The sequence below is a fragment of the Pleurodeles waltl genome, chromosome 10 (assembly GCF_031143425.1).
Source record: "Pleurodeles waltl isolate 20211129_DDA chromosome 10, aPleWal1.hap1.20221129, whole genome shotgun sequence".
Lineage (NCBI taxonomy): Eukaryota > Metazoa > Chordata > Amphibia > Caudata > Salamandridae > Pleurodeles > Pleurodeles waltl.
The window spans coordinates 123236194-123263417 of NC_090449.1; the positions used below are offsets into that span (position 1 = coordinate 123236194).

At 42.2% G+C, this 27224-nt stretch overlaps 1 protein-coding gene across 3 annotated transcripts in view; it reads right to left on the bottom strand.

The window, feature by feature from the left end:
* IQCE (IQ motif containing E) overlaps nucleotides 1-27224 on the bottom strand; it is a 245168-nt gene that overhangs the window by 36857 nt on the left and 181087 nt on the right. For 2 of the 3 annotated variants that reach the window (XM_069209950.1, XM_069209951.1), the window contains 3 exons: nucleotides 11972-12115; nucleotides 9063-9086; nucleotides 32-145 (listed from right to left, as the gene is read on the bottom strand). In XM_069209950.1, coding sequence (XP_069066051.1) covers nucleotides 32-145; nucleotides 9063-9086; nucleotides 11972-12115 — 282 coding nt within the window. The remainder of the gene's footprint in view (nucleotides 1-31; nucleotides 146-9062; nucleotides 9087-11971; nucleotides 12116-27224) is intronic. The other variant, XM_069209952.1, reaches the window with a different exon arrangement.

The following is a 27224-nucleotide window of genomic DNA, read 5'->3' on the forward strand; positions in this document are numbered from 1 at the left end:
GTATCAGAATCACTGTTGTCCCTTAAATTACCTGATGTAGAAGACTTTCAGAACTGGGAGATTTCAAGACCGTAATTTCACCAGATGATAGCAGCTTTTGCCGAGCCATATGTCCTCTGAAAGCAGACTGCAGCACAGTAGCAACCTAGTGGGAAAATATTGTTTTTCCAATCAGGAAAAAGGAAATGCTAACCTCTGCATTGTTTCAAATTACGCTTCCCATAATAAGATTTTTGCTGGTGCTACAGTCAGAAGAGTCTAAGCAGAAATCTCAAAACACTGAATATAAAGGTAGGGAATATACTGAATCTGTTATGGTAATTCTACTGTACATCCGAACTTCACTTAGTATATAAAAACATGCACGGAGTAGCACGCACTGTCAAAAACACTAATTTTAGTTGCTTTCATTACAACCTATAAAATTAGTGTACAAAGGGTGATAGATTTTGTTGCTCTGTTGATAACAAGAATATATTTGATTAAAAGCGAAGTGTTGCTTTAGCAATTAAATATTCATAAATTTAAATGCCATTTACACACACACACATCCTTGTCATTATTATTGTTAAGAAACTATGTAGCATCCTGCAAACAAGGTTCTCACTTTATGACATCTTTCATTCTGCAAAACACCTTTTGGTAGTTTCATATGAAATCATAAATGACCTTGGAAAGAACATCTGAACTAACAGCTCTACTATAGTTCCATGTCGAGGAAATCAAATAAGGTCAGAAGTACATCAGCCTCATCAATGATGCTGAGTTGTCAGAGGTTCTTTAATATTTTTTTGCTTGAATTTTCATGGAACTGACTCGAGTTAACTTTTGTTTGGAGCCAAAGAAAAATGGTTAGCAAAAAAAAGTATAGCAATGTTAAGTATAGAGGTTTGTGTATCAGCCATACCAACCAAAGATGTCCTTAAACACTGCCTTACTACTGTAAGCCTCAACTCTTCTTTGGTGATCAAGTCACTTAGAATGTGTTTTTGAAATGCCAGTGACACCACCTGATGGTAAAAGATGGCATATGGACAAACCCAAGATTGATAGCATGTGATGAACAGCATTGAACAACATGACACAAAACAGCAATCAAAAGTGACTTAAGAGGTCTTCTTTTCAAACTTGACAGCAACAGTTCTAAAAGCTAATAAAAGGCCCAATAAAAACCTATAGCTTCTGGTAAACCAGGGCATCACACCTCAAATTTAGATGAGGCAAAGACGTTGCTTAAACAACCAATTCGATCAGAAGAAAGATGATTAATGTTGAAATCAGAAATGTTCTCAGGAAGGGTGTGTCCTCTCCAAAACTTTATCTGGTGAAAAACAATGCAAAGCCATTCAAAAGGAGAGCCTCAAACCTTCTCATCCGGCTCGTGGAAGCCACAACCACTGCAGCCACTATCTTCCCTGGCACCAGTTTAACCACATTCATCTGTAGCAACCAAAACAAAAAGAAAATCACAAAATATGATGCAAAAGACAACATTAATGGAGATTTTAAAATGTTTAACACCACTTGCAAGAGCCCAGTGGAAAACCTTGCAGAACTATGTGGAAGAATAAGGCCTTTTACACATAAGGTCCATTCTGAAGGCCAAAGGCAAACACAGAGGAAATGTTTACAAGAAAGACCAAAGCATCACAAGACACACTCAAGGAGCAAAGCTCCTGTAATTAGTATTTACCCTTGAGGTGAAAGGATCTCCAGAGATGAGACAGAGACTTAGATTGTGATTATGGATGTAACTCTTGGTGTCTATCCACAAAAAAAAGTAGACATCGGAGATCGTGGCTACCTCAGGGTGTGGCAGGGAAAATTAAATGCCAACCATAAGGAAACTGAAAATAAAGTCATATCCCAAAGAGTCTCCTTCTAATTCATGTCAAAGGATTTGGTAAGATGTTTATCTATTTTAGGAAGGAAAACTATGATAAGATAAAAGCCCACAACCTTTGGCAAAAGCCAAATAAGATACACCACTTGAATGCAACACCATAATGTCTCAGGTTCTCTGGAATTATGAAACCTTGTTGGAAATGCAAGAGTGGAAAAAAAGATTTATGCCCTTGAAGGACTATAACTGTTATGTGGTTACCAATACTAGTGCTTGTTAAACTACCAATTAACTGCATTCTCTGAAGAAGCACAAGCACGGTTTTTAGAACTGTGACCTGGAGGAGAGAAATCTTCACAAATATGGGGAGAAGGCATAAAAGAAATAATACACCGAATGGGCTGGATGGGAATTATTGTCCAACCCCATCCAACTACCTCTGCAAATGTGAAATACAACTGAAGCCATGAATTTTGTAAAATATTTGGGGTCAAACCTACAGCGAAGATGGGGCACTTTGAACTTCCAGTTTACCCCCACATTATATATATATTCCTCTGGAATTTCAGGTGATGTTGACAGTTAAGGAAGGGAAAATATGTATCTTGGAAAGTCTACATCACAGAGCCATTTATGTCCACGTGGGAGGAAATGATATGCATGAAAGCTACCCTCTATAAACTTTTTGGATAGATCAATTTTGAAGAAATTGAGGCAAGGAACATTAAGCACACCCCCAACCTTATATCCACAGTGCAGAATCTAGACATAACATCCCAATTTACCAAGAGGATTTCCTGTCAAATTTGCATGAGGGTTCAGAGACAGGAACGTTGAGATGGGGCAGAAGGATTCGCAAACCCTTGCCCACTATGAAAAGCATCTATGGGCCCAGCTGATAATCTGTCATTCTAGTGATTGACAGGACCAGAAAGGGGACACTTTTGCCTATTGGACTCCTTTACCACACTGAGAGAAATCCTTATCAATCAATAAAAAATTATTAAATAAAATATACTTTTTTGGTGCAAATTACAGTTTGGAAAATAACATTTAACAGGGAATGTAAGGCATTTCGAGAACAGGAAATGTGGACACAATGGATGGAGATCATCCAGTCCACTTCATGCTCCAAAGGCCATGCAGAACCTGCCTCTAGGTTAAGTGGCATAGAGGTAACATTAAGGAGAAATACCCAAATTAACTTCTGATCATTACATTACTTTAAGGAAAGGAGCTCATTGATGCAAGCAAGGATGAGGTTATATACTATTGTAAACCAGGAGTTGTGACCATGAAGACACTCGTATCTCTGACAGCTGTTCTTTATTTGTTTTCACAATGTTATACATAGCTTTAAATAGTGCTGGCTCTGCCCTGAGGTCGCACAATATATGCATTTAAAAATCGTGTTATGTGCCTTGTAAAGGTCAGTAGAAGGCTAGTGAAAGAGAGGGACCACTAAAAACTTTAAATGGACACTGAGAAGTTCTCCTTTTGTATATACTTAGAAGAAATATTACTGAAGATAAGTAATTTTCTTCTGCTGGATAAAACTTCCTGCTGATTCCTCACTGTAACAATGAGTCCCAAAGCAATAACTCTCTGGCAGGTGAGAAGGAGTAGTACCTGTTAACCATGCAATACAGCTTAGGCAAATCACCCATTACTGTGTGTCACAAATGTGAGGCAACAATGTGTGGCAAAAGTATGCAAAGGTGACTATTTAGCTGCCCATCAGACATCAAAAACTGAGATTCCTCAGGAAAGAGCCAGGGAGGCAGCCCTTGCACAAATTGAACTGGCACAAATGCCCTCCAGGGGGTCTTCCTTGGCCAAGGCATGGCAGATCTTTATACAGAAAATGACACAGGACACAATGGTTTGTTTGGTCACCGCCTTGCCCTTCTTAGCTCTGCCAAAGCTCATAAAAAGCATCACCCGCTACTTCTTTACAAGTGAAGTTGATGTATTATTACACCAAACATCTGGGGCCAAGTGTATATAGTCACTTCTCCAGCTCGGTTGGATGTAAAGGTGGAGGAAGATGAAGGGTAATAGACTGGGCCACATGGAGTGCAGAAGCCACCTTGAGTAGGAAGCCTGAGCAGGTGGAAAGAACCACTGCCAAAGGCAAATTGCTACACAACATATGGTTCATGACACCACACCAACCTTGTATTGATATAATAGACAGTGGTGGTGCTGTCTGACAGAATCTGGATGTTGCTCCCGAAGACAGAAAGAACAAAGGCCTTCAGGGGCAAGACAGAGTACCCGCTTCCCCAGCATGTTTATCTGCAAGTACTGCACTGACATTGACGAAAGGTCACCCATGTCATGTCACTCAGATGAGCTCCCCAGCCTTGCGAGGAAGCATCCTTGAATACAGTAGCCTGGGCCAGTAGGGAGGCTGGTGTTGTCAGGTGGTACTGTCTGACATAATCTGGATACTGCCCCCTAAAATGGAAAGGAGGCGCACCAGAGCCTAGCAGGAAAGTATTGTTAACCACAGTAGCCTGAGCCAGCAGCACGGCTGGATGAGTAACCAATAAAAAGTTTAAAGGGATCCACCCATCAGTACAGATTCTGATGCACCACCAGGAAAATCTATATCAAAGCCAAGTGACTTCCTTGATGTCACAACCACTGCCCCCCTCTGACACCACTGGAGGGCTGTCATCTGCCATGAGGCACCAGCACAATGCTCTAGTCCATTAAACCTAGCAGGCACAAAACCCATAGGACCAGGATCTGAGCTGGAGTAAGACATCAGAAGCATTCTCTGAATATCTGCAATCTTCTAAGGTGCATGGAGGGGCTCCTTTAAAAAGGTTGTGTTGAGCACCACCCCCATTAAAAGTCAGCCTCTGCGTGCAAGACGGCATTCAGCCTTCTGGATCTTGATGTTAAAACCGAGGTTGTGGAGAAAAGCCATCATCTGCTGGAGATGTCCCTGGGGCAAAATTGGGGACTTTACACTCTGAAGCTATCAGGATAAATATTGAAACACATTGACTTCTGACTTCCACGGAGAAGTTGTCATTAACACTAGAACTATTGTAAATATGCAAGGGGCTGTCCACAGTCCGAACAAGAGAGTACACTTAAAGTGCTGGGACTCCGTTATGATCGTGAATGAGCACTTGAGGGCAGGGATAACTAATATGAAAGTAGGTGTTCTAGAGATCCATTGGCACCAATCAATCTAATGAGTTTCAAGCTAACATAACCTGGTTCTTAGAGAGCATCTTGAACTTATCCTGCCAGATGAATATGTTCAAAAGGTGGAGCTACAGGACAGGCCTCAGGCTTCCGCCCTTCTTGTGGACTAAGAAATAAAGGGAGCAAAAGCCTGTGCCTGTCTCTTCTACATTCACCACTTCTAAGGCCCCTTTTTTTAACAGGGCAAGGACTTCCACCTCTCCAAGTGAAAGGCATGAACTGGTGAGCATGCTCTGAATAAGGGGGGTGTCCTGGCAGGGAGGGCACAGAGAAAATGGCATACCCCGGCGATTAGAAGCTCAACTTCCTACCAAACAGAAAAACCTAAAACCCTCTCTCCCACTATAATGTGACATTTTAGGGGAGGAATGAATGCGGAGGGAGTTGCAGGTGGCACAGCCTATAGAAGACAGTGGAGGCAAGATACGCTGCTTTTGCGGTGGCTCCTCTTACAGCCATACCTGCTTTGCAATACAAATGTTGTGATATTTGGACAGATTGAGATGCTGTATTTGTCAGGTTGTCCCTAGCCCTAGAATAACTGAAGGCATTCTGGCACTGTTGATGAACATTCTGTGCAGGGGAGGCCAGGATACCAGTCATAGCCCTCCTGTTCTTGAAACGGTCAAAGGAAGAGTTGGTCTTTTCCTTGAATAGCTATTCTCGCTCAAAAGGCATGTCCATAAGCGTAGCCTGACTATTGCCCAAAATTCCAGGGGAACGCATCCAAGCAGGCTGAAGCCGCATGGCCGCCGTGCTCAAATTCTGAGCACAGGCGTCCACTTAGCCAAAGCCACATTTCAGGACTGGTTTTAATGGATCTAGACCATCGCTCAACAATATCTATATATTGCATATCGTCTGGCAGACTAACAATAGTAGATTATGTCGGTTCTCATAAAGCATGAACAAACTGTTCCAAAAAGCAGGTGGCATTAGTCTTGCAGAGAGTCAAGCTGTGTGAAAGTAAGCTTTTTTTGTTTGAGTTCTCCTTTGAACACAACCAGGCTCTCTAGCAATTGGTGAGAGGACAAAAAGTGTGGGGCACCCAGAGGATGGCTATGTCAACTGGCAATCTGTCTGTGGATTTCCTCTTTGCCGCCAAAATAGGTCTAGAAAAGCCTCTGTAGATAGAAATAAGGGCTTCATAGAATCTGTGGCAGATTGGAAGGTTTCTATCAGAAAGTTAGACGGGAATGTAACTGCTTCCAAGACGAAGAAGACTTCTCCTTCCTATGACACTTTGTTTGTTTTTCTGTTAGCAGAATATTCTCTTTGGGAGAGGAAGTTCACTTGGGAATATCACTGTGGGTTTTAGCCAAAAATAACTAGCCTTCCTGCTCATTGATGGCCTTCGGGCGCAGGGAGGTGTCAAGATTCACAGGCTGAGGAATCATGTCTCCACCGTGGTCTCCACATATATTTGTCTTAAAAGGGACATTTATCTTCTTGCAGCAGCATCTGCAAAGTTTGAAACCCAAGGTCCTATGAGGAGACACTTGGCCTACTCGCTGTCGAAAGCAGAGACATTTATTGAAGGCACTTAAAGACAGCTCTGGACACAGTAGATGAGAAGTGAATAAACAGAAACTGATGCCAATACACCAGTTGGTACATAATGCATTCTGGTGAGATAACGATTGGAGGCAGCATCACACCACCTGGCAGGATGGAGAGCGATTGCTACTGAATAGGTTTCTAGATTAGTCTAAAGCCTGGAAGGAATATCCTTAATTTGAGAAATCTGCTTATAGATGAATCCATCAGAACAGACAATGTAGGGGAATCAGAAGCAATGATTCCTGATGATTTATCTGCAGACATCAACATTGTCAGCTTAACAATGTTATTCTTGTCTAGATGTCTTAGACAGCAAAAGTAGCTCAGTGGAATCTTCTGTGTTTGGAAATAGTACACATGAGGAAGGTCAAAAAGTCTGCATAGGATCCTTTCGTTCTTCTGGATCACCTTTGCTTGTGGCATACCTCAAGGGGTAGCTACTTAACATACAATTTAATTCATATTTATGAGTGACCATATTAATCTTGCAATATTTGTATTAATTTCAAATTCTATACTTACACCAAAGACATAGATCTGTTTTAATCTATGTGGAATAATACAGGTTTAGAAGTGCAACATCCACTGCAGAAACTCAGATTGTTGTTTTCAAACGTTTGAGCTAGTTAACCCTACTCAGTGGTTTCTAAGTGGCTCCCTCCACTCTTCATCTTTCTGTTCTCATTGCTGTGTCAGTAATACTCAGGGTTTAAGAGATGATTATTGCAATAAACCCTAAATTATGGATGTAGGCTACACCAATATACATGCATCCAATGAAGCCTCTGAATCGCACCAAAATTTCTGTTGTTACAAGGGTAATAAGTGCCTTAGCAGCAGATCTTGAAGTGATTACAACCACCTTGTCAATTTTTGCTCTGTAGTTTTGTAAAGGTTCCTGGTAACCTATTCCCCCACCTAATTAACTATGAATCTATACATATTTATACTCCCAGTGCTTCAGCTCCACACATCAACATACTGCATATGGTGTTTCTTCGCCTTGCCCGAAGAATGGTTGCTCATTGTAACTATCTGCTCCCCGCCATTCCTAAGCCAAGTCTCAGATTTGTCTTACCCACACAGATACTGTTCATGGTGGTTGGGTCGGGTGGGAGTGGCGGGGAGGGATGGCACAATGTTGCACTTGCTGTAGGTCTTCATTTCCAATACAGTTACTTTTCTAGCACACATCTCTGACCTCTTTGGATCCGTGTAGCCAGATGTTTGCTAACTGCAAAACGAATAACTATTTTGGAAGGTCTGGGAGACAGGTCACCATTTCAACTAGTTATGAGCATAATTTTTATTGTCTCCTTACACACTCCCTTCCTGAAGAGGATGGTGAGTTTAATCTTCCACCATTTGGAAAATGCAATCTATCACCATGGAGGTGGGTTGGTATGATATACATGAGTCAATGGGACGTAATCCAGTCCAAACAAGATTGTGAGGTGACCCATCCAATGGGATATTACAGAGGCTAGACTCAGGAAATCTCAATTTAAAGTGGTATTATCTCACTTTCTGATCCTCCTCTGCTTACTCCTCCACCCTCTCATAAAGAGGGAGACTCTGCAGTTGAAGGGCACGCACTGAAGCCTCTGCTCTGAAGTAGTCAGGTCTGCATAAACTGACTGGCATTTACCAATGTGCTTCAAAATATTACATACAAAATGTTATCCAGTGATCATTTTTGGTGCAATGAGCTGAATTTTAAATCATTTTTTTATGGTGCAACTATTTTAATTTAAAACTACTGTTTAAAAAGAATAATTTTAAAGTCATAAAATCTCTCAGTACCAGACAAAGTAGCACTGAGATAACTAGAAGAACATACACTGTAAAGCTTTCTAAATTCATTGCCAGAACGCTACATTCAATTACCTCGGTTTGTCGCACACACGATAAAACAGGGAGCCCAGCCTACCCACTGAAAATATGAGCTTAGACATGCAAGAATATTAAGTAGAAATCAACCCATCTTCCACATCTGTGAAACAAGCCTCTTTCACCACACCCTGCTTTCTAAAGGCCACTGAGCTGCGATAACATGATATAAACAACAAATAAAATAAAGCAAAGTTGTGTCCTGCCTGGTCATTTCAGTATTGGGTTGAATATTGGCTACATGAACAACATATTAACCCTGCTTCTTTCTTTGTAAGTGATGGATAATTATCCTATATTTTCTTTTTTCTCATAGTCCAATTTCTGTGCCGCAGCTTGTCTTTCCTTCTAAGACTCATTCTATGCAGATTGTACAATATCTATGATGACCTAATTAGCAGTCTTTACAACAAGATAGAGAAGAATCATGTAAACAAAGATAAACAGATAAAATTAACACTGCTATGCACTTCAGCATAGGTCCCTTTGCTCTTAACCACAGCAGAGATAAGATTACAAGAGAATAAATGGAAAACTTGCTTACCTTATCAAAATCATCAATTTCTTTCTGGAAAAAAAAATGTGCTTCAGGTTATTACAATCGCACATCTTTCACTTTATTACATATTACAATAAACTAGGTCATACTAAAAAGTTCATTGAAATAACACTCACCTGTGTAATAACAGACATAGGGCCTCATTATGACCCTGGCGGGCGGCGGAGGCCGCCCGCCAGGATGCCGCCCTCCATAATACCGCTCCGCGGTCAGAAGACCGCGGAGGGTATTATGAGTTTTTCCCTGGGCTGGCGGGCGGTCTCCAAAAGACCGCCCGCCAGCCCAGGGAAAAACTCCCTTCCCACGAGGATGCCGGCTCGTAATCGAGCCGGCGGAGTGGGAAGGTGCGATGGGTGCTACTGCACCCGTCGCGTATTTCACTGTCTGCTACGCAGACAGTGAAATACTAGCGGGGCCCTCTTACGGGGGCCCCTGCAGTGCCCATGCTATTGGCATGGGCACTGCAGGGGCCCCCAGGGGCCCCTCGACAATCCTTACCGCCATCCTGTTCCTGGCGGGCGAGCCGCCAGGAACAGGATGGCGGTAAGGATTGTCAGAATCCCCTCGGCGGCGCAGCGAGCTGCGCCGCCTTGGAGGATTCTTAGGGGCAGTGGAAAACCGGCGGGAGACCGCCGGTTTTCCCTTTCTGACCGCGGCCAAAGCGCCGCGGTCAGAATGCCCTCGGGAGCACCGCCGGCCTGTCGGCGGTGCTCCCGCCCCCGTTGGCCCTGGCGGTTCTCTACCGCCAGGGTCATAATGAGGCCCATAATCTTAGTCTAATACGTCTAACTGCACCACACTTGAGAGGACACCTGCGTTATAACAGAAAACCCAGGAAGCACAAGCACATCCAACCCGTGAGCTCGCCATCTGACCAACATATCTCATGCATGATTCCCCACGTTCCCATACCACTACACATTTAGGTCTACAACAGATGCATTGGAGCAGTGGGGATAGAAGATCGGCTACTGGTAATGGACAACCTTAAGACTACGAATATAGACACAGCTATGCACTTTAGCAAAGGTTACTCTGTTCTTAACCACAGCAGAGATAACATAACAAGAGAATATAATATATACCTCACCAGGAGCAAGTTGATATGTTGGACAATATTGGCTTGCAGTACTCTACCTGTTCAGCACGGTGCAACATGTTGAACACCTTAATTTGATTGTCAGAGTTTCTATGGTCTTTTCTAGTACTATACAAAACCCATACATATAGATAAAGAGCCTGCAGAAATTGACTGAAGAGCAGTTCTTACAGAAGGATTATGGGGACGTCAAAGTGACTGCCTTAAAGATGATGTAAATGGCAAATGGGGGCATCTACATGGTGTCAGATGCAGTCTAGCGGAATGACTGACTAATGCTTGTATAAAATAACACTGCAAAATTAATCATCCCTAGGTTACAAAGAACCACCCAGTTATTTATGATGTAGCTCTTAACTAATGGGTCTGTTTAATTCCATACACTTACAATTTGGCACAAAGAAAGCGAGACACTGATGTAAAGTTAGTTTCTCAAGATCCACCAATCTTTAGGTCATATGAGAATAGCAGAAATGAATATCAGGTCTCCGGGCTGCAAAGACAACACTCAATAACATTAACTCATTTTAAAGTAGCAATTGGAGATATAGGAGTATTGGTGGATTTCCAAGTCTGACGTTGCTTGGGAGTGCTTTCATTGCATACAGAATCTAGGAGAATGTCAGATGCACTCCATACATTCATTACATGAGAGCTCTTGAGGCACATAAATGTAAATGTGTAGACAAAGCTTGGAAGAGATCCTTGCAATTAATAAGGAAATGAGAGATAATACTGCTAATTGATTAAGAGTATTTTTAAACTACAATCGTATTTATGTGAAAGTCTATAAGGGGCCTGTGGGTAGAAAGAGCCTGGAATTCACTGACTTGATTAACAAAGTGATTACCAAAAAAGCAGTATGTTATGGGCCACATACTTTAAATCAACGAGAGTCGTATGTTCAATGGGGACCCAACTGGCATGGAGGTTTATTATAAGGGAACAAGTTTCATCGTGATAGTTAATTACATTTGACTGTTCAACTAGACAAATAAAAGGGCCTCTTTGAAACATACTAAAAGACCTCTTGACGATAATCAGTGGGAGAACATGGGAGTGCAGGGCTTTCTGACTGGTTAAGATCATTAAAACATGAGGATGGGTTGTAAAAGATAACTGTTTGTTAATGATGGAGTGCTGCTTAAGTATGTACTGCTGTTGTCAAAAAGTACAGTGGGTCCCCAGTCAGACAACAGGGAATATTCAAGCATATGGATCTATGAAAGATCGAATGCTGGAGAGATGGAAAAATGAAATAAGCATTGTAGGAGATAGGGACATTTTCTATCTAGGTACAAATAGAAAAAATAACTTTTGTTTTGCTTTCATAGTAGAACATCGTAAAAATAATCACAATTCTTATAATTCATAACACATCCACGCATTTCTCAGGAGACATCCTATTTGCGGATGCGAACCTTTTTGGATATGGACAAAGCATATTTTTTGATTCAGCACCTCACGTCTGAGAAAGCAGGATACCAAGGGAAAATGGACACAATTTACTGTAGCCCTTTAACATACAGGACAATATTAAAGGGCATTCTGTTGTCAGTCTACAGTAAAGATTAACCTAAATGCAGTAGACATTCACTTTTAATCGTTCAAACATTACTTTACAGCAATGAACCAGTACTTTTAAACAGGTCAGACAACAAGGATATTTTATAAATTGCATGATTACATAACATGGGTTTTTTACATTTAGACACACATACATCTAGAATATCAGGGACAGCATATATTCACTACTGTCTCCTATAACCACTGCTGCAATAGTCAAATAGCTTACACTGGCTTTGTACTGTCTCCAGTGAGTCTGAATAATTTCTGCTGCCTCTTCCTCTTTCCCCTCTTCCCTTCCATCGTCCCTTTTTGCTGTAGAGGGACGAGATTGTGGACTTGCACCTCTAGAACCAGAGTATTCTCTTTGTTCCTAAAACAATGGAAAAAACTAAGATGTACATAGGAACACAAAGATCCACATCATGCTAAAAATGCATATCAAGTGAAAATACCAGACATCCATCATTCAAGCCTGCACTGGAAAAAGGTACGGAAGAAGTTAATTGACCACTACTTTCTATTCACATTCTGGAAGCTTAATCCATTCCTTCTGTAAGGCAAGGATGGGTAAGAGAAAGTGCACACTTTGTTAGAATCTACTATCACAATAATGCCTAGTGTGCACTTTGAAGGGGACCAGTAAAGGGGTATACTTGGAATTATCTCTTATATAGCAACACTGTTTAGCGCACCTATGAAAACCGATTACCCTCACAACAATTCTTCTTGAAAGTGATTTTATGTGCAACTCATTTAACTCCTATTTTATTACTTAATACTAGCACACTTGCATACTTCAGTTTCAGTACTTACAATAGAATTCACTGGAATTTTGTATTTATTCATAATACATCCACCCCATTATTGGTTGTAACTGAGACAACAAAAGCATAATATTTTCATTGTTGCTTATTAATGGTTCAGTAGACAATGGCTGGCACCACCCTTGCTGCTTCATTATCTGTATTTTAAGGTTTCAATTAAGTGGAAGATTTACTTATCTGCTTACATAATAACAATTTAAAGCACAAGCATCCACTGCGAACAACCTATGCTTAAAATTGAGTTAATATACAACAACGGATCAATGAATTATATGGGGCAGTGCTTCCCAAACGTTGTAGAATTACAACCCAATTTTTACTTTCGCGACCTACCTAGCTCTAATGGCCATGAGCAGGGGGGATATTTAATGTAAATAAAGCATTATGTGGTAGCGCATTTTGATATACAGTTAGCACATTTTCCATTGAAGTGGCCTCTAATTTTGCGCATACAGTCCTAATGATAAAACATAACTGCACAAAAATGATAATGTGTGGAAATCAGGTTCCTTTGAGTAGTTATCATCTTTGCATCACCAAGTAAAGTGCCTTGATTTTTGTTTTAATTGTATTGAAACTTGTTTCCATCACAGTTCTGAATTACAAAAATGGGCTTTGTTTTTGCTTTTCTACAAGCTGAATATTTACAGGCATTTACATTTTGTTGTGAGTTACAAAAATGATGTCTTACAGCCTTTCCTTTCAAACTCCTTAAGCCCTAGCAGGGTTGTCACAAAATTCACTTTATTTTCTATCTGTGACTGCAAAAGGAGAGGAGTTTGTAAACACCAATCCCCATGTTAAAAAACACATATGCAACAATTTGTCAGGTGACATAGCTTTGCATCTCTTCAAAGACAGAGGCTAGATGTCAAGGTGACAAGTTAAATACACAATTCAAATGCATCTTTATCTATTAGTTGGACATTCTTGGCACACCAAAAATCGGCTCCCGACCTACTCACAGTTTGTGAAACATTGATGTAGACAAACCTCACAAGCAGTGAGAGAGCCAGAAGTATTGTGACAAAGTGAATAAAACGTGATGGATCAATGTCTGAGCCGCTGAGATATTCTAATGGTCGGCATGACTAGTCATTTATGTCCGTGTTGAAATGTAAATGTACAAATATATATCCGATTTAATATAATAACATATCAGAACCAGCTGTCATTACTCATATTGAAATTAAACATGCAGCAAAAACTAATTATTCACTAAAGTGTCAAAGAACTTGGCAAAGGTGTGCAAATATGCTTTGAAAGTCTTTAAAAAGGAGAAGGCCAATCATACTAAAAATGACAAAGATAGATCAGTCATGCCAGTACAAGCCAATATTCCTTTTAGATGTTGTTAGGGCACAGTTAAATGGCATGATGGGTATTCTTTTTTATTACTTAGACTGTTCAATTTGACCAGGTACAAGTTTTCCCTATACTTATTTTTTCCTTTTTAAGAATCCAATACCGTTGTCAAAGGTTTAGCAAAATACAAATAAGTAAAGCTACATTAACAATCACTTTTTAGGTTGAGCATAGCAGCGTTCAAGCGCTGCTTTTCCGACGTGTTGGTATGTGTCTGGGCTTTTAACCACAACCACCGCACGGCCAACACTATCAATCGTTCATGGGCTTGCCCTTCAAAAATCCTTTATTTTTGTTGGTAAATGCTTTACATTTATCAGTCCTTGGGGCGGTTTAGTTACTGGACATCGCCACTGTTACATGGCTAATTGCATTTTTGCCGATACGTTTGAATGTGAGCGAATTACTTTCTCCTTTTGTCTGCTCCTTCACGCTGATACCGTGGCGCTTTGAATCAGCTCCCTTATGTGAAACTATTTTACTTTTCATTTTAAATTTATGTGGCAAGAAAAGTCCGGTTAGGTGTTTACAACGCTAATAGCTCTAACCGGAGCAAATGCTAGACCCATTGCAGTGCAAATGCTTGTTTCTTCTTGATACAGCACTTACAAATTACTTTTAGTGCTGATATTTTCTCTTTTTAAAACAGAATATCAGTCTCAAAACACAGTAGTTTGTCTCATTGACAGTTTTAGGAAATTATTACTAGTGTTCCAAATTCTTACAAGGCACTCAAGTAAGGCTTTTTGAAGGGAGCTTTTTTGAGCCCTGCCCTTCTGAAGGCATTGGAAGGGTTGATTCATTATTAAGCAATATCCTATTAAAAACCATAATTCTTTATAGTTTGGATAACTGCATTTCAGTTTATATAAGTATGTGTGTGTGCATATATATATATATATATATATATATATATATATATATATATATATATATATATATATGTTGGAATTAAATACATCTTGCAGAATTCATATTTTTCTTACTGTATGTTGGATTTTTATCGTATTTGGTCTTGTTTTATATAGATAAACATTGGCTATTTTTCTAAAACTGGTGCTGTGTCCTTTTGTAGTGTTTTCACTTATTACTGTGTGTTATGTGCAAATGCTTTACACATTGTTTCTGAGATAAGCCTGACTGCTCGTGCCAAGCTACCAAGGGGGTGAGCAGGGGTTATCTGAGCAGGTATCTCCCTTATCCAGACTAGAGTGAGGGTCCCTACTTGGACAGGGTGCAAGCCGACTGCCAACTAGAGACCCCATTTCTAACACTGGTTGTCAGCGGTGAGGATCGGACTTGCATTTGCACTTGACCTACAGTGATTGGTGTACACTACTACCATATTGCAGACCATTACGTGCCACATACAGTTGTTTGTTTTTGATTTTTTTCTCTTTGACCTACTTTTGATCTTGAGTTCAAGTGAACCCCAACGACATCATGTCTCAATCAAGAGCATCTTCAGTTGCATCCCAGGATTTGGTTTTTGAGGAGGAATAGTTGGAAACCTATTCCATGAGGGAACTGATGGCAGTTTGTAAAAACCTGAAAGTTTAGATCAGAGGCCTCACCAAAAAGGAGGAGCTACAGAAGGCGCTGAGGGCCTGGGTAGCAGCCAGAACAGTCAGTGGGCAGTCTGAGGATCCAAATGGAGAGTCTACTGACACAAATTCTAGGGAAGATGTACTGAGGGTGCAGGAGCTGCCAGGGAGGGAGGTACCCCGTGTGCCAAGCAGTAGTGGTGGATCAAAAGGACCGACTCCAGAGTAGCTGGAGGATAGGAGGGAAGCCAGGAGGCACCAGATTGAGTTGGAAAGATTAAAAATGGAGGCTCAGAGGGAGCAGCGAGCCATGGAGGAAAGAAAGATGCTTTTGGACCATGCGCTTAAAGTAAAAGAGCTGGATGTGAGGAGCAGGTCCAGCCAGGATGGTGGCAGCAATTCCTCAGTGCAGTCAGACAGAATTGTGCACATTCCTAAAAACGTAGGGAGAGAGTACAAGAAGGGAGATGACATACAGAGGTGGTTTCAGGGATATGAAGCGTCCATCCACAGGAATGGGATCCCTGTGAAGAATTGGGAGCAGGATTGTGCAACCACTTCACAGAGGAGGGGAGGGACACTTTGCTAGCTTTGGGTAAGGGACAACCTCACCTACCCTGACATGAAGGAGGCCCTTCTCACTCGGAATGGTCTCACTCATGACAAGTACAGGGATCAGTTTAGGCAGAGTAAGAAAACTGAGTCCCAGACCTGGTTAGTGTGTAGATTTGTTTTGCAGAGCACTGGATGGTTGGGTGAAGGGCAGTAATGTGACAGATTTTCAGTGGCTGTACAACTTAATTGCGTGGGAGCACTTGTCTACTCTGTGTTTTGCAGAGCTGCGTCAGCACTTGACTGATAGTAAGCTGACTGACCCCAGGAGCTTGCTATGGAGGCGGACCGCTGGGTGAGTACCAGGGTCCACAAGAAGGTTTATGGGGGAGACTCAGCCAAAAGTGGGCAGGGTTCCCAGAAGAAGGAGAGGGAAGTCAAGGGAGATACAGATAGGTCCCAGGATAAGGTGGGAGAAAAAGAGTCCCTGGCTCCTTCTGACAGGAAGAAGGGAGGTTCTGGTAGGCGGTGGCCCAGGGCACCCCATTTTCAACCCCGGTGCTTTGTGTGTTCCCAGTTAGGACACATGAAAGGGGACTCTGTCTGTCCTAAGACAACCCACATTGGTGGCCCCTCTACCGAAGTGGCTAATGTGGCCTTAGGGGGAGGTAGCCCCCAGGGGCAGGTCATAGACCATGCCATGATATCCCTTAGTTGGGAGGTTGACTCAGAGGGTGAGTTGGTGATCCCTGAGGGTGGGAGTCGTCACTTCCACCAGGTAACGGTGAATGGGGTCCCAGTCACTGCTCTGAGGGACAGTGGGGCTAGCCATACAATGATGGTGAAAAGGCTTGTCTCCCCAGAACAGTACACCGGCCAAGTGTGTAGGGTGACATCAGCCAATGGGCAGGACTTCTTCTGTCCTATGGCCCTGGTATCCCTAGAGTGGGGTGGGAAGGTGACCCAGAGGCAGGTCATAGTCAGTCCCCAGATGCCCATAGACTGCCTTCTGGGGAATGACTTGCCCCAGGTGTCAGGGGAACTGGGAGGGGAGGCCCCCAGAGGCACCCTCACAGTTCAGTTGTCTGGGGGTACCACTCCAAGGCGGAGGGTACCAGATCCCAGCACGAGGGACTGGAGGAGGGAGAGCCAACCCCTGTCCCCTGCTCAGCCTGAGGGTACAGACCCAAGAGTGAGTGACCAGTCTCAGGACACCACTCCTGAACTGGTGGGAAGGGAAGTAGAAAAAGGGTGCAAGTCACCTGGGGTTACTGCCCCCCACTTTTAAAAACCACAGAGGCTAGAGACCCTAGCATGGCCTGGGTCCTGGCTCTTGACACTGACAGCAGTCAGTGGCCTCTGTTGGTTGTTCTCCTTGTGGTCAGAGTTTTCCCTGGGAGGAGGACTAAAGTCAGACCATAGGGGTGGAATGGGCCACATCACACTGTTGGCTCTGGTGGTACTGTCTGCCTACTGGGATGCATCTGTGAGCAAGGTAAGGTTAGGTGCTGCACAGATGGAGTTCTCAGATGAGGAGAAGAGGTCCCCCAAGGTTAGATCAGTGGGCCCTGAGAGTGTTGACCGAGGGATCAACCTGGGTTCAGAGAGGCGTAGAACTGGCAAGAGCTCATGCAGTAGTGGGCCATTGTCCAGGTTCTATCGCCCTGAGCAGGGAATTCCAGCAAGGTATTGATTGGCCTAGCCTGGCTTTAGGCTGGGAAGGGGTTGTGTTGGAAATGACCCTTTTTGCAGGGTTATCCCCAAACTTTTTGCCTTCTTCCTCCTATTTTTTTTAGGTCTGTTTTTGCTGGTTTATTGTCTCTGCGCACTTTACCACTGCTAATCAGTGCTAAAGTGCAAGTGCTCCCTATAGAAATTGTACTGTTGATTGGTTTATCCATGATTGGTATATATGATTTACTAATAAAGTCCCTAGTAACGTGCCCTAGAGGTGCCCAGGGCCTGTGAATCAAATGCTACTAGTGGGCCTGCAGCACTTGTTGTGCCACCCACATAAGTAGCTCTGTAATCATGTCTCAGACCTGCCACTGCAGTGTCTGTGTGTGCAGTTTTGACTGTAAATTCGACTTGGCAAGTGTACCCACTTGCCAGGCCTAAACCTTACCTTTTCTTACATGTAAGGCACCCCTAAGGTAGGCCCTAGGTAGCCCCAAGGGCAGGATGCAGTGTATGGTTAAGGTAGGACATATAGTAATGTGTTTTATATGTCCTGACAGTGAAATATTGCTAAATTAGTTTTTCACTGTTGCAAGGCCTGTCCCTCTCATAGGTTAACATGGGGGCTACCTTTAAATCTGATTAAAGTGTAGATTCCCTTTGGGAGCGGATGGACATGTGGAGTTTGGGGTCTCTGAGCTCATAATTTATCCCTTATCCTGACTAGAGTGAGGGTCCCTACTTGGACAGGGTGCAAACCGACTTCCAACTAGGGACCCCATTTATAACAATATATATATATATATATATATATATATATATATATATATATATATATCTCAAAACAAACACAATCCTGGCAAGATGTCGCAGCGGATTCTTAAGCGGTCCGGTACGGGTTCCAGGAGCCCAAAATGTATTGCTCGAAACAATTTCTCCATCCAGAAAAAAGGAAACCGGACACCAAGGCCATGCAATAATACATTTATTGACTCGTTTCGGCCGTAGCCTTGCTCACAATACTATTCAGATTAATTCTGGTGACGTATAAGCCTAAAAATCCCAAAGACACAGACAAAGGACTAATTTTGAAGACAGATTTCTCAAAAGGGAAAATATGGCAGCCATTTTGAAGTATCTATTCACATACAAAAGATTTTTTTATCAAAGAACAACAAAATGTTTAATCCAACTTTTCTTAAGATAATACATTCTATTCATCGCAATTTGTTGTCTCTTGTGTATCCATTTATAATAACTAATTTATATATAATGGAATAAATTCCTTCCACCCTCTTTAAATTAAGCCATTCTAGTTCTCTTATTTTGTTCTCACAATCAACTCATATGAAAATACTGTCTTCCCCCAAAAAAAAAATCACAAATCATCTGCTCATACCTATAGTACTCAATATTTTAATTTTTTTTTATATTTTTACACTTCTATTTATATTTATATATATTTGTAAATATTTGTAAAACCAATTCCCAGTGCTTAGAAAAAATAAACCTCTATGACTCGTTATTAATCATCTTGTCTTTACATTTCTATTATTTAGCTAATCTATCTTAACAATTGATACTGATATAATATCCAAGCTATTTATAAATAGTAACTTAAGTGAGGAATTAGCTGTACATTTGAGAGGAAACTAAATTTATGTTCTAGCTTTTTTTATATGAACCTAAGATGATTTAATTAACACCTATTTATAGTTTTTTATTGCACTGTTGGGACGATTTGGGGCGAATGATTAATAGGTATTTTAATAGGTATTTTGGCAACATGGAGAGCACGGTTATTTTAGGAGTCACCAACTTGTAGACTTATTTATTTATTTATTCTTGGATTAATTAATATTTATATATTTTTTAAATATCTATTTATATTACTATTTATAAATAGCTTGGATATTTTATCAGTATCAATTGTTAAGATAGATTAGCTAAATAATAGAAATGTAAAGACAAGATGATTAATAACGAGTCATAGAGGTTGGTTTTTTCTAAGCACTGGGAATTGGTTTTACAAATATTTACAAATATATATAAATAGAAGTGTAAAAATATTTAAAAAAAAAAAATATTGAGTACTATAGGTATGAGCAGATGATTTGTGATTTTTTTTTTGGGAAGACAGTATTTTCATATGAGTTGATTGTGAGAACAAAATAAGAGAACTAGAATAGCTTAATTTAAAGAGGGTGGAAGGAATTTATTCCATTATATATAAATTAGTTATTAAAAATGGATACAAGAGAGACAACAAATTGAGATGAATAGAATGTATTATCTTAAGAAAAGTTGGATTAAACATTTTGTTGTTCTTTGATAAAAAAATATTTTGTATGTGAATAGATACACTTCAAAATGGCTGCCATATTTTCCCTTTTGAGAAATCTGTCTTCAAAATTAGTCCTTTGTCTGTGTCTTTGGGATTTTTAGGCTTATAGGTCACCAGAATGAATCTGAATAGTATTGTGAGCAAGGCTACGGCTGAAACGCGTCAATAAATGTATTATTGCATGGCCTTGGTGTCCGGTTTCCCTTTTTCTGGATGGAGAAATTGTTTTGAGATATATATATATATATATATATATATATATAAAATATCACTTACCCAGTGTACATCTGTTCGTGGCATGTTCCACTGCAGATTCACATGCTATGCGTAGTCCTGCCAACTAGTGTTGGGCTCGGAGTGTTTCAAGTTGTTTTTCTTCGAAGATGTGTTTTCGAGTCACGAGATCGAGTGACTCCTCTTCTTCGGCTCCATTGCGCATGGGCAACGACTCCATCTTAGATTGTTTTCCCGCAGAGGGTAAGGTAGGAGTGATAGAGTATAAAGAAAAGAGATGTCCATGCAAATGGAATAGCGATATATATATATACATATGTACAAATTAATGTTTTAACTTAAACGTCTCCAGGCTCCCAGGGAGGCGGGAGGGCACATGTGAATCTGCAGCGGAACATGCCACGAACAGATGTACAATGGGTAAGTGACATTTTCCGTTCAATGGCATGTGTAGCTGCAGATACACATGCTATGCATAGACTACAAAGCAGTTATTCCTCCCATAAGCGGTGGTCGGCCTGTAGGAGTTTAAGTTGTTTGAAATAGTGTTCTTAGTACTGACTGTCCTACTGTGGCTTGTTGTGTTGCTAACACATCTACACAGTAATGCTTGGTAAATGTATGGGGTGTTGACCAAGTAGCTGCTTTACAGATTTCTAACATTGGTATATTTCCTAAAAATGCCATTGTCGCTCCTTTTTTCCTGGTGGAATGTGCTTTTGGTGTTACTAATAGCTGCCTTTTGGCTTTTAGGTAACATGTTTGGATGCATTTTACTATCCATCTAGCTAGTCCTTGTTTTGAGATAGGATTACAAGTATGTGGTTTTTGAAATGCCAGAAATAATTGTTTGGTTTTCCTAAATGATTTAGTTCTATCAATGTAATACATTTTAGATCTTTTAATGTCCAATGTGTGCAGTGCTCTTTCTGCTACAGAGTCTGGCTGTGGGAAGAAGACTGGGATTTCCACTGTTTGACTGATATGAAACTGTGATATCACCTTTGGTAGAAATTTTGGGTTTGTCCGAAGTACTACTTTACGTTTGTGTACTTGTATGAAGGGTTGTTCAATAGTGAAAGCTTGGATTTCACTAACTCTTCTTAACGAAGTAATTGCAACTAGGAATGACGCTTTCCATGTTAGGTATTGAATCGGACATGAATGCATAGGTTCAAATGGTGGACCCATGAGTCGTGTGAGTACAATATTTAGGTTGCATTTAGGCACTGGGGGTGTTCATGGTGGTATGATGCGTTTTAGTCCTTCCATAAAGGATTTGATAACAGGGACTCTAAGTAGAGAGGTGTGTTGTATATTTTGCAAATACGCTGAAATAGCGGTGAGATTAATTTTGATGGATTAAAAGGCTAAATTTGCTTTTTGCAGATGAAGCAAAAAACCTACAATGTCTTGTATTGATGCTGAAAGAGGGGCAATCTGTTTAGATTGACAGTAAAACACAAACCTTTTCCATTTGTTCGCATAACACTGCCTGGTAGTGGGTTTTCTAGCTTGTTTAATTACTTCCATACATTCTGTTGGAAGATGTAGATATCCAAACTCTAAGACTTCAGGAGCCAAATCGCTAGATTGAGTATTGCTGGATCTGGATGCCTTATCAGTTGTCTGTTTTGTGTTAACAGATCTGGTCTGTTGGGGAGTTTGATGTGTGGTACTACTGACAGATCTAACAGTGTTGTGTACCATGGTTGACGTGCCCACGTTGGTGCTAGAAGTATGAGTTTGAGTTTGTTTTGACGCAGTTTGTTGACTAGAAATAGAATGAGAGGGGGAAAAGCGTAAGCAAATATCCCTAACCAGTTGATCCATAGAGCATTGCCCTTGGATAGAGGGTGTGGGAACCTGGATGTGAAGTTTTGGCATTTTGCGTTTTCGCTGGTGGAGAATAGGTCTATGTCTGGTGTTCCCCAGTGATGAAAGTATGTCTGAAGCACTTGGGGACGAGTTTCCCACTTGTGTGTTTGTTGATGATCTCGGCTGAGAACATCTGCTACTTGATTGTGTATCCCTGGAATGTATTGTGCTACTGGTGAATGTTGTTGTGTATTGCCCAATGCCAATTTTTTGTGCTAGACGGGACAATTGCGATGAGTCGGTGTCTCCTGGTTTGTTTAGGTAATTCCTTGTAGTCATGTTGTCTGTTTTGATCAGAATGTGTTTGTGAATGAGAAGAGGTTAAAAGGCTTTGAGTGCTAGGAATACGGCTAGCAATTCTAGGTGATTTATGTGAAGTTGTTTGTGTTGGGTGTCCCATTGTCCTTGAATGTTGTGATTGTTGAGGTGTGCTCCCCATCCAATCATTGATACATCTGTTTTAAGTGTGGTTTGAGGCACAGGGTCTTGAAATGGCCGCCCTTTGTTTAAATTTGTGGAATTCCACCACTGAAGCGATATGCGTGTTTGGCGGTCTATCAACACTAGATCTTGAAGTTGACCGTGTGCCTGTGACCATTGTTTTGCAAGGCACTGTTGTAAGGGCCGCATGTTTAATCCTGCATTGGGGACAATGGGGATGCATGATGCCATCATGCCCAACAGTTTCATGACAAATTTGACTGTGTCCTGTTGGTTTGACTGAATTTGTGCCAATACTTTGTGGAATGTTTGTACTCTTTGTGGACTTGGGCTTGCAAGTGCTGTTTGCGTATTTAGTGTGGCTCCTAAATACTGTTAAATTTGCGCTGGTTGCAAGTGGGATTTTTGGTAGTTTATAGTGAACCCTAGAGTGTGTAGGGTTTGTATTACATAATGTGTATGGTTTTGACACTGTGTATGACTTGGATTTTATTAGCCAATCGTCGAGATATGGAAAGATATGGATGTGTTGCCTTCTTAGGAAGGCTGCAACTACCGGAAGTCATTTTGTACATACTATGGGAGCTGTTGTTATCCCAAAGGGTAACACTTTGAACAGGTAATATTTTCCCTGTGTTATAAACCTGAGATATTTTCTGTGCGCTGGATGGATGTGTAAGTGAAAATACGCATCCTTGAGGTCTAACGTCGCCATGAAATCTTGTTGTTGTAGCAGTGGGACTACATCCTGAAGTATAACCATGTGAAAGTGTTCTGAAAGGATGTAAAGACTGAAAGTTCTGAGATCTAGTATTGTCTCAAGGTTCCATCTTTTTGGGGAATAAGGAAGTACAGGGAGTAAAACCCCTGTTCCTATCTGATGTTGTGGTACAAGCTCTATGGCTTGTTTGAGTAATAGTGAATGTACTTCTTCTTGCAACATGGAGATGTGTTGAGAGGAGAGTCTGTGTGATTTTGGAGGTATATCTGGGGGAATTTGTGCCATTTCTAAGCAGTAACCATTGTGGATAATGGACAATACCCAGCTGTCTGTTGTAATGGGTAACCAATTTTTGTGGAATGTTTGCAGTCTTCCTCCCACAGGTGAAGTGTGATGAGGGAAGATGTGGAGCGAGTCACTGTTTTGTCTGTGAGGCTTGTGTTGTTGGCGGATATTTTCCCCTACCTCTGGGGAATTGGCCTGTATAAATTCCTCTAAACCCACCTCTTTGGTACTGAGGCTGGTAAGATGGTATGGATTGTGTAACCGGACGTCTCCCGACGCCGGTTTCCATGAAAGCGAGGAAACTGATGAGGGATCCCCCGGGGGCACCCGAGAAGCTCGGTACGTCGGAGGGAAATTTAAATGGACGGACGCCACCATAACGAAAACAAGGAGAGACGCGGAGGATCGGGACGCCGCCGCAGCAAGGAGAGACGCGGAGGATCGGGACGCCGCCGCAGCAAGGAGAGACGCGGAGGATCGGGACGCCGCAGCAAGGAGAGACGCGGAGGATCGGGACGCCGCCGCAGCAAGGAGAGACGCGGAGGATCGGGACGCCGCCGCAGCAAAGAGAGACGCGAAGGATTGGGACACGCTGAGAACAGGGGGAGAGCAAGACGATCGGCAAAACGCACACCACAACGGAGCGAGTCCCCGTGAAGCAGACGAGCACCGTGAAGGAAGAGCGATAAGCAGGGAGCCTCCCGCCCCTGGGTCAGTGAAGTCGGGAGACCGTCAGGCAGCCGGCCGCGTCCCTGGAGGGGCGTGGCCTACAGAGAACCCTCTTAAAGCCGGACCAGACCCCACCAGGACCCTTGTCCGAACCCTGGAAGAGAAAATAAATAAACAAGGGATTTATTATTTGCATTTAGAGACTATACCAAGTCTGGTATTCTGAGAAGAAGATAAGTTTACCTTATAAACGTAACAGAAATAAATTAGTTAACCCCTTGAAAATGCGTCAGTCGTCTTAATCCAATATCCCTTCCACTCGGGATAAAGAACCCGTTACAGTGGTGTCAGAAGTGGGATATTGGACCGGGCGACAGACAGTCTAGGACCAGGGAGGATAAACCCACAATATCAGATATGATGCAGCAGTTAGCCGAGGGACAGAGGCATCTGCAAATAGTCTGGGAAGAACAACAGAAGGAGGCTAAAGTGGAAAGGGAAGCCCTGCAAAACGCGCTCAAAAGCCAGGCCACTATCATGGCCAACAATCAATTGGTTCATGAAACTGCCATTAAAAATCTCACGGATACCATTGCTGCCACCCGGGTGCACCCGAATGTACCCAGTTCGGTCCTACAGCGGTACCAGGAAGGCGAAGACCCAGATGCTTTCTTTACCAATTTTGAGCGAGTTGCCACTTCCGCTACCTGGCCCCAGGAGCGATGGGGCCAATATATAGCCCCGCTATTGACAGGAACCCTCCAAGCAGCTTATCAAGCGGTGAACCCAGGTGGAATAACTCCCTATCAGGACATTAAAAAGAGCATCCTGGAAAGGGTGGGTTTCGATTCAGAACACTACCGAGTCCGGTTTAGAAAAGCCAAGTGGGGACCCTCCGAAAATCCCCGAGCCCTATATTTCCGGATCAAGGATTTGGGTCTCAAGTGGTTAGGCCCCATCGGGGCTAATAGGGAAGACATTATCGAGATCGTCCTCTTGGAAAAGTATCTAGATGCCCTACCCCCCTTCGGCCAACACCTAGCCCGATTCGACAGAATCCCAGTTCATCCTCCTCGGCAGGACGAAGAACCAACGAGGAAAGTGGGAAAACGCGAGGGTTTGAAAAGCCGTATGTTCAACAACCACAGTGTTTTAGTTGTGGTGAATGGGGTCATATAGCCCGGGTTTGCCCCCTAAAAACTGAAAAACCAGAACCAATGGAAATTGGAATTACCAGGGGAAGAGTCTTTTATACCGGGGGAAAAGAAACCCCATATAAGAAGAGATTGGTTATCAATGGAAGACCCACGCTGGCCCTTGTTGATTCAGGGTGCAGTCAGTCCGTAATCAGAGCTGATCTACTTGTTAACCCTACCTTTACTGCCGGGCTTACTGTGTCCATCTGTTGTATTCATGGGGAAACTAAAGAATATCCTCTAACTTGTACTACCCTGTCATGGGGAGGAAAAGAAAATCCCATAAGGATGGGGGTAGTGGAACGACTAGTCGAAGAAGCTATTATAGGAAGGGATTTTACAAATTTTTCGGAGCTTCTAGATAGTACAAGACATTCTGAAGAAATGGATACCTGGTGGAAAAATGCTCCCTTCTCTAGCATACATATACCGTCCCCGATAGATCGATATAAACCCTCCCGAGGTGAAAAAAGAGCAACCAGGAAATCCTACGCAAAAGAAAATACAAGCCCAGAGAGGGTAATTACACCGGTTCTTACCCTTACTAACCTTCCCCCCTTTCGGAGCTGCCAAAGAGAGGATCCAAGTTTAGTTCATGCCTGGAGAAGCGCACGGCCCCGGACCCTCCAAGATAAAGGTCCCTCGTTCACCATAGAAAAAAATCTATTATATCGAGTTACCAGCAATGACCGAGCAGAAAAGAAGCAATTGATAGTCCCTGAACCCTACAGACAACAAGTTCTCCACCTAGCCCACAGTCAGCCAGGGGGTGGGCACTATGGGAGGGAAAAAACGGAGGAGTATCTGTTGAGGAGGTTCTATTGGCCGGGTGTCTTTTCTCAGATTAGGAAGTTCTGTCAGCAGTGCCCTAAATGCCAAATGATTGATCCTGGGACGAGAAGAAGAGCCCCTTTACAACCCCTCCCCATCATAGATATACCCTTCTCACGAATAGGAATGGACATAGTTGGTCCTCTCCTACTCTCTTCTCGAGGATACCGTTACATATTAGTGTTGGTAGACTACGCCACAAGGTACCCCAAGGCCATCCCTCTTAGTAGCATCAACACCAAGAGCGTTGCCCACGCCATGATAGGATTCTTCTCCTGCGTTGGTTTTCTCCGAGAGGTCTTAACCGACCAAGGCACCCAGTTCATGTCCTCCCTAATGTCCCAAATATGTCAACTCTTGGGGATTAAACAATTGCGGACGTCGGTTTATCATCCACAGACCGATGGTCTAGTGGAACGGTACAACCGAACGCTGAAAAACCTTTTAAAGAAATCTATCTCCGAGTCAGGTAAAGACTGGGATAGGAAACTCCCCTTAGTATTATACGCTGTCAGAACCCATGAGCAGGCTTCTACGGGCCATAGTCCGTTTGAATTGTTGTTCGGACGACAACCCAGAACCCTATTAGACATGGCAGCGGAATTATGGGAGGAGGAGGATGGAGAGAAGACCCTTCTGAAATACACCCAAGAATTAAAAACCCACCTACACACGGTGTGGGAGAATGTAAGGGAACATATGGAGAAGGCTCAAGAAAAACAGAAAAGATATTATGATAAGAATACTCAGTTGAGGTCTTTTTCCATAGGGGATAAAGTATTAGTGCTTCTCCCTAGCTCAGACAATAAATTGTTAGCAAAGTGGCAGGGACCATATAACGTGACAGGAATAGTAACACCTGTGACCTATAAAATTCAGCTCACCGATAGACCCAATAGGTCACAGATCTTTCACGTT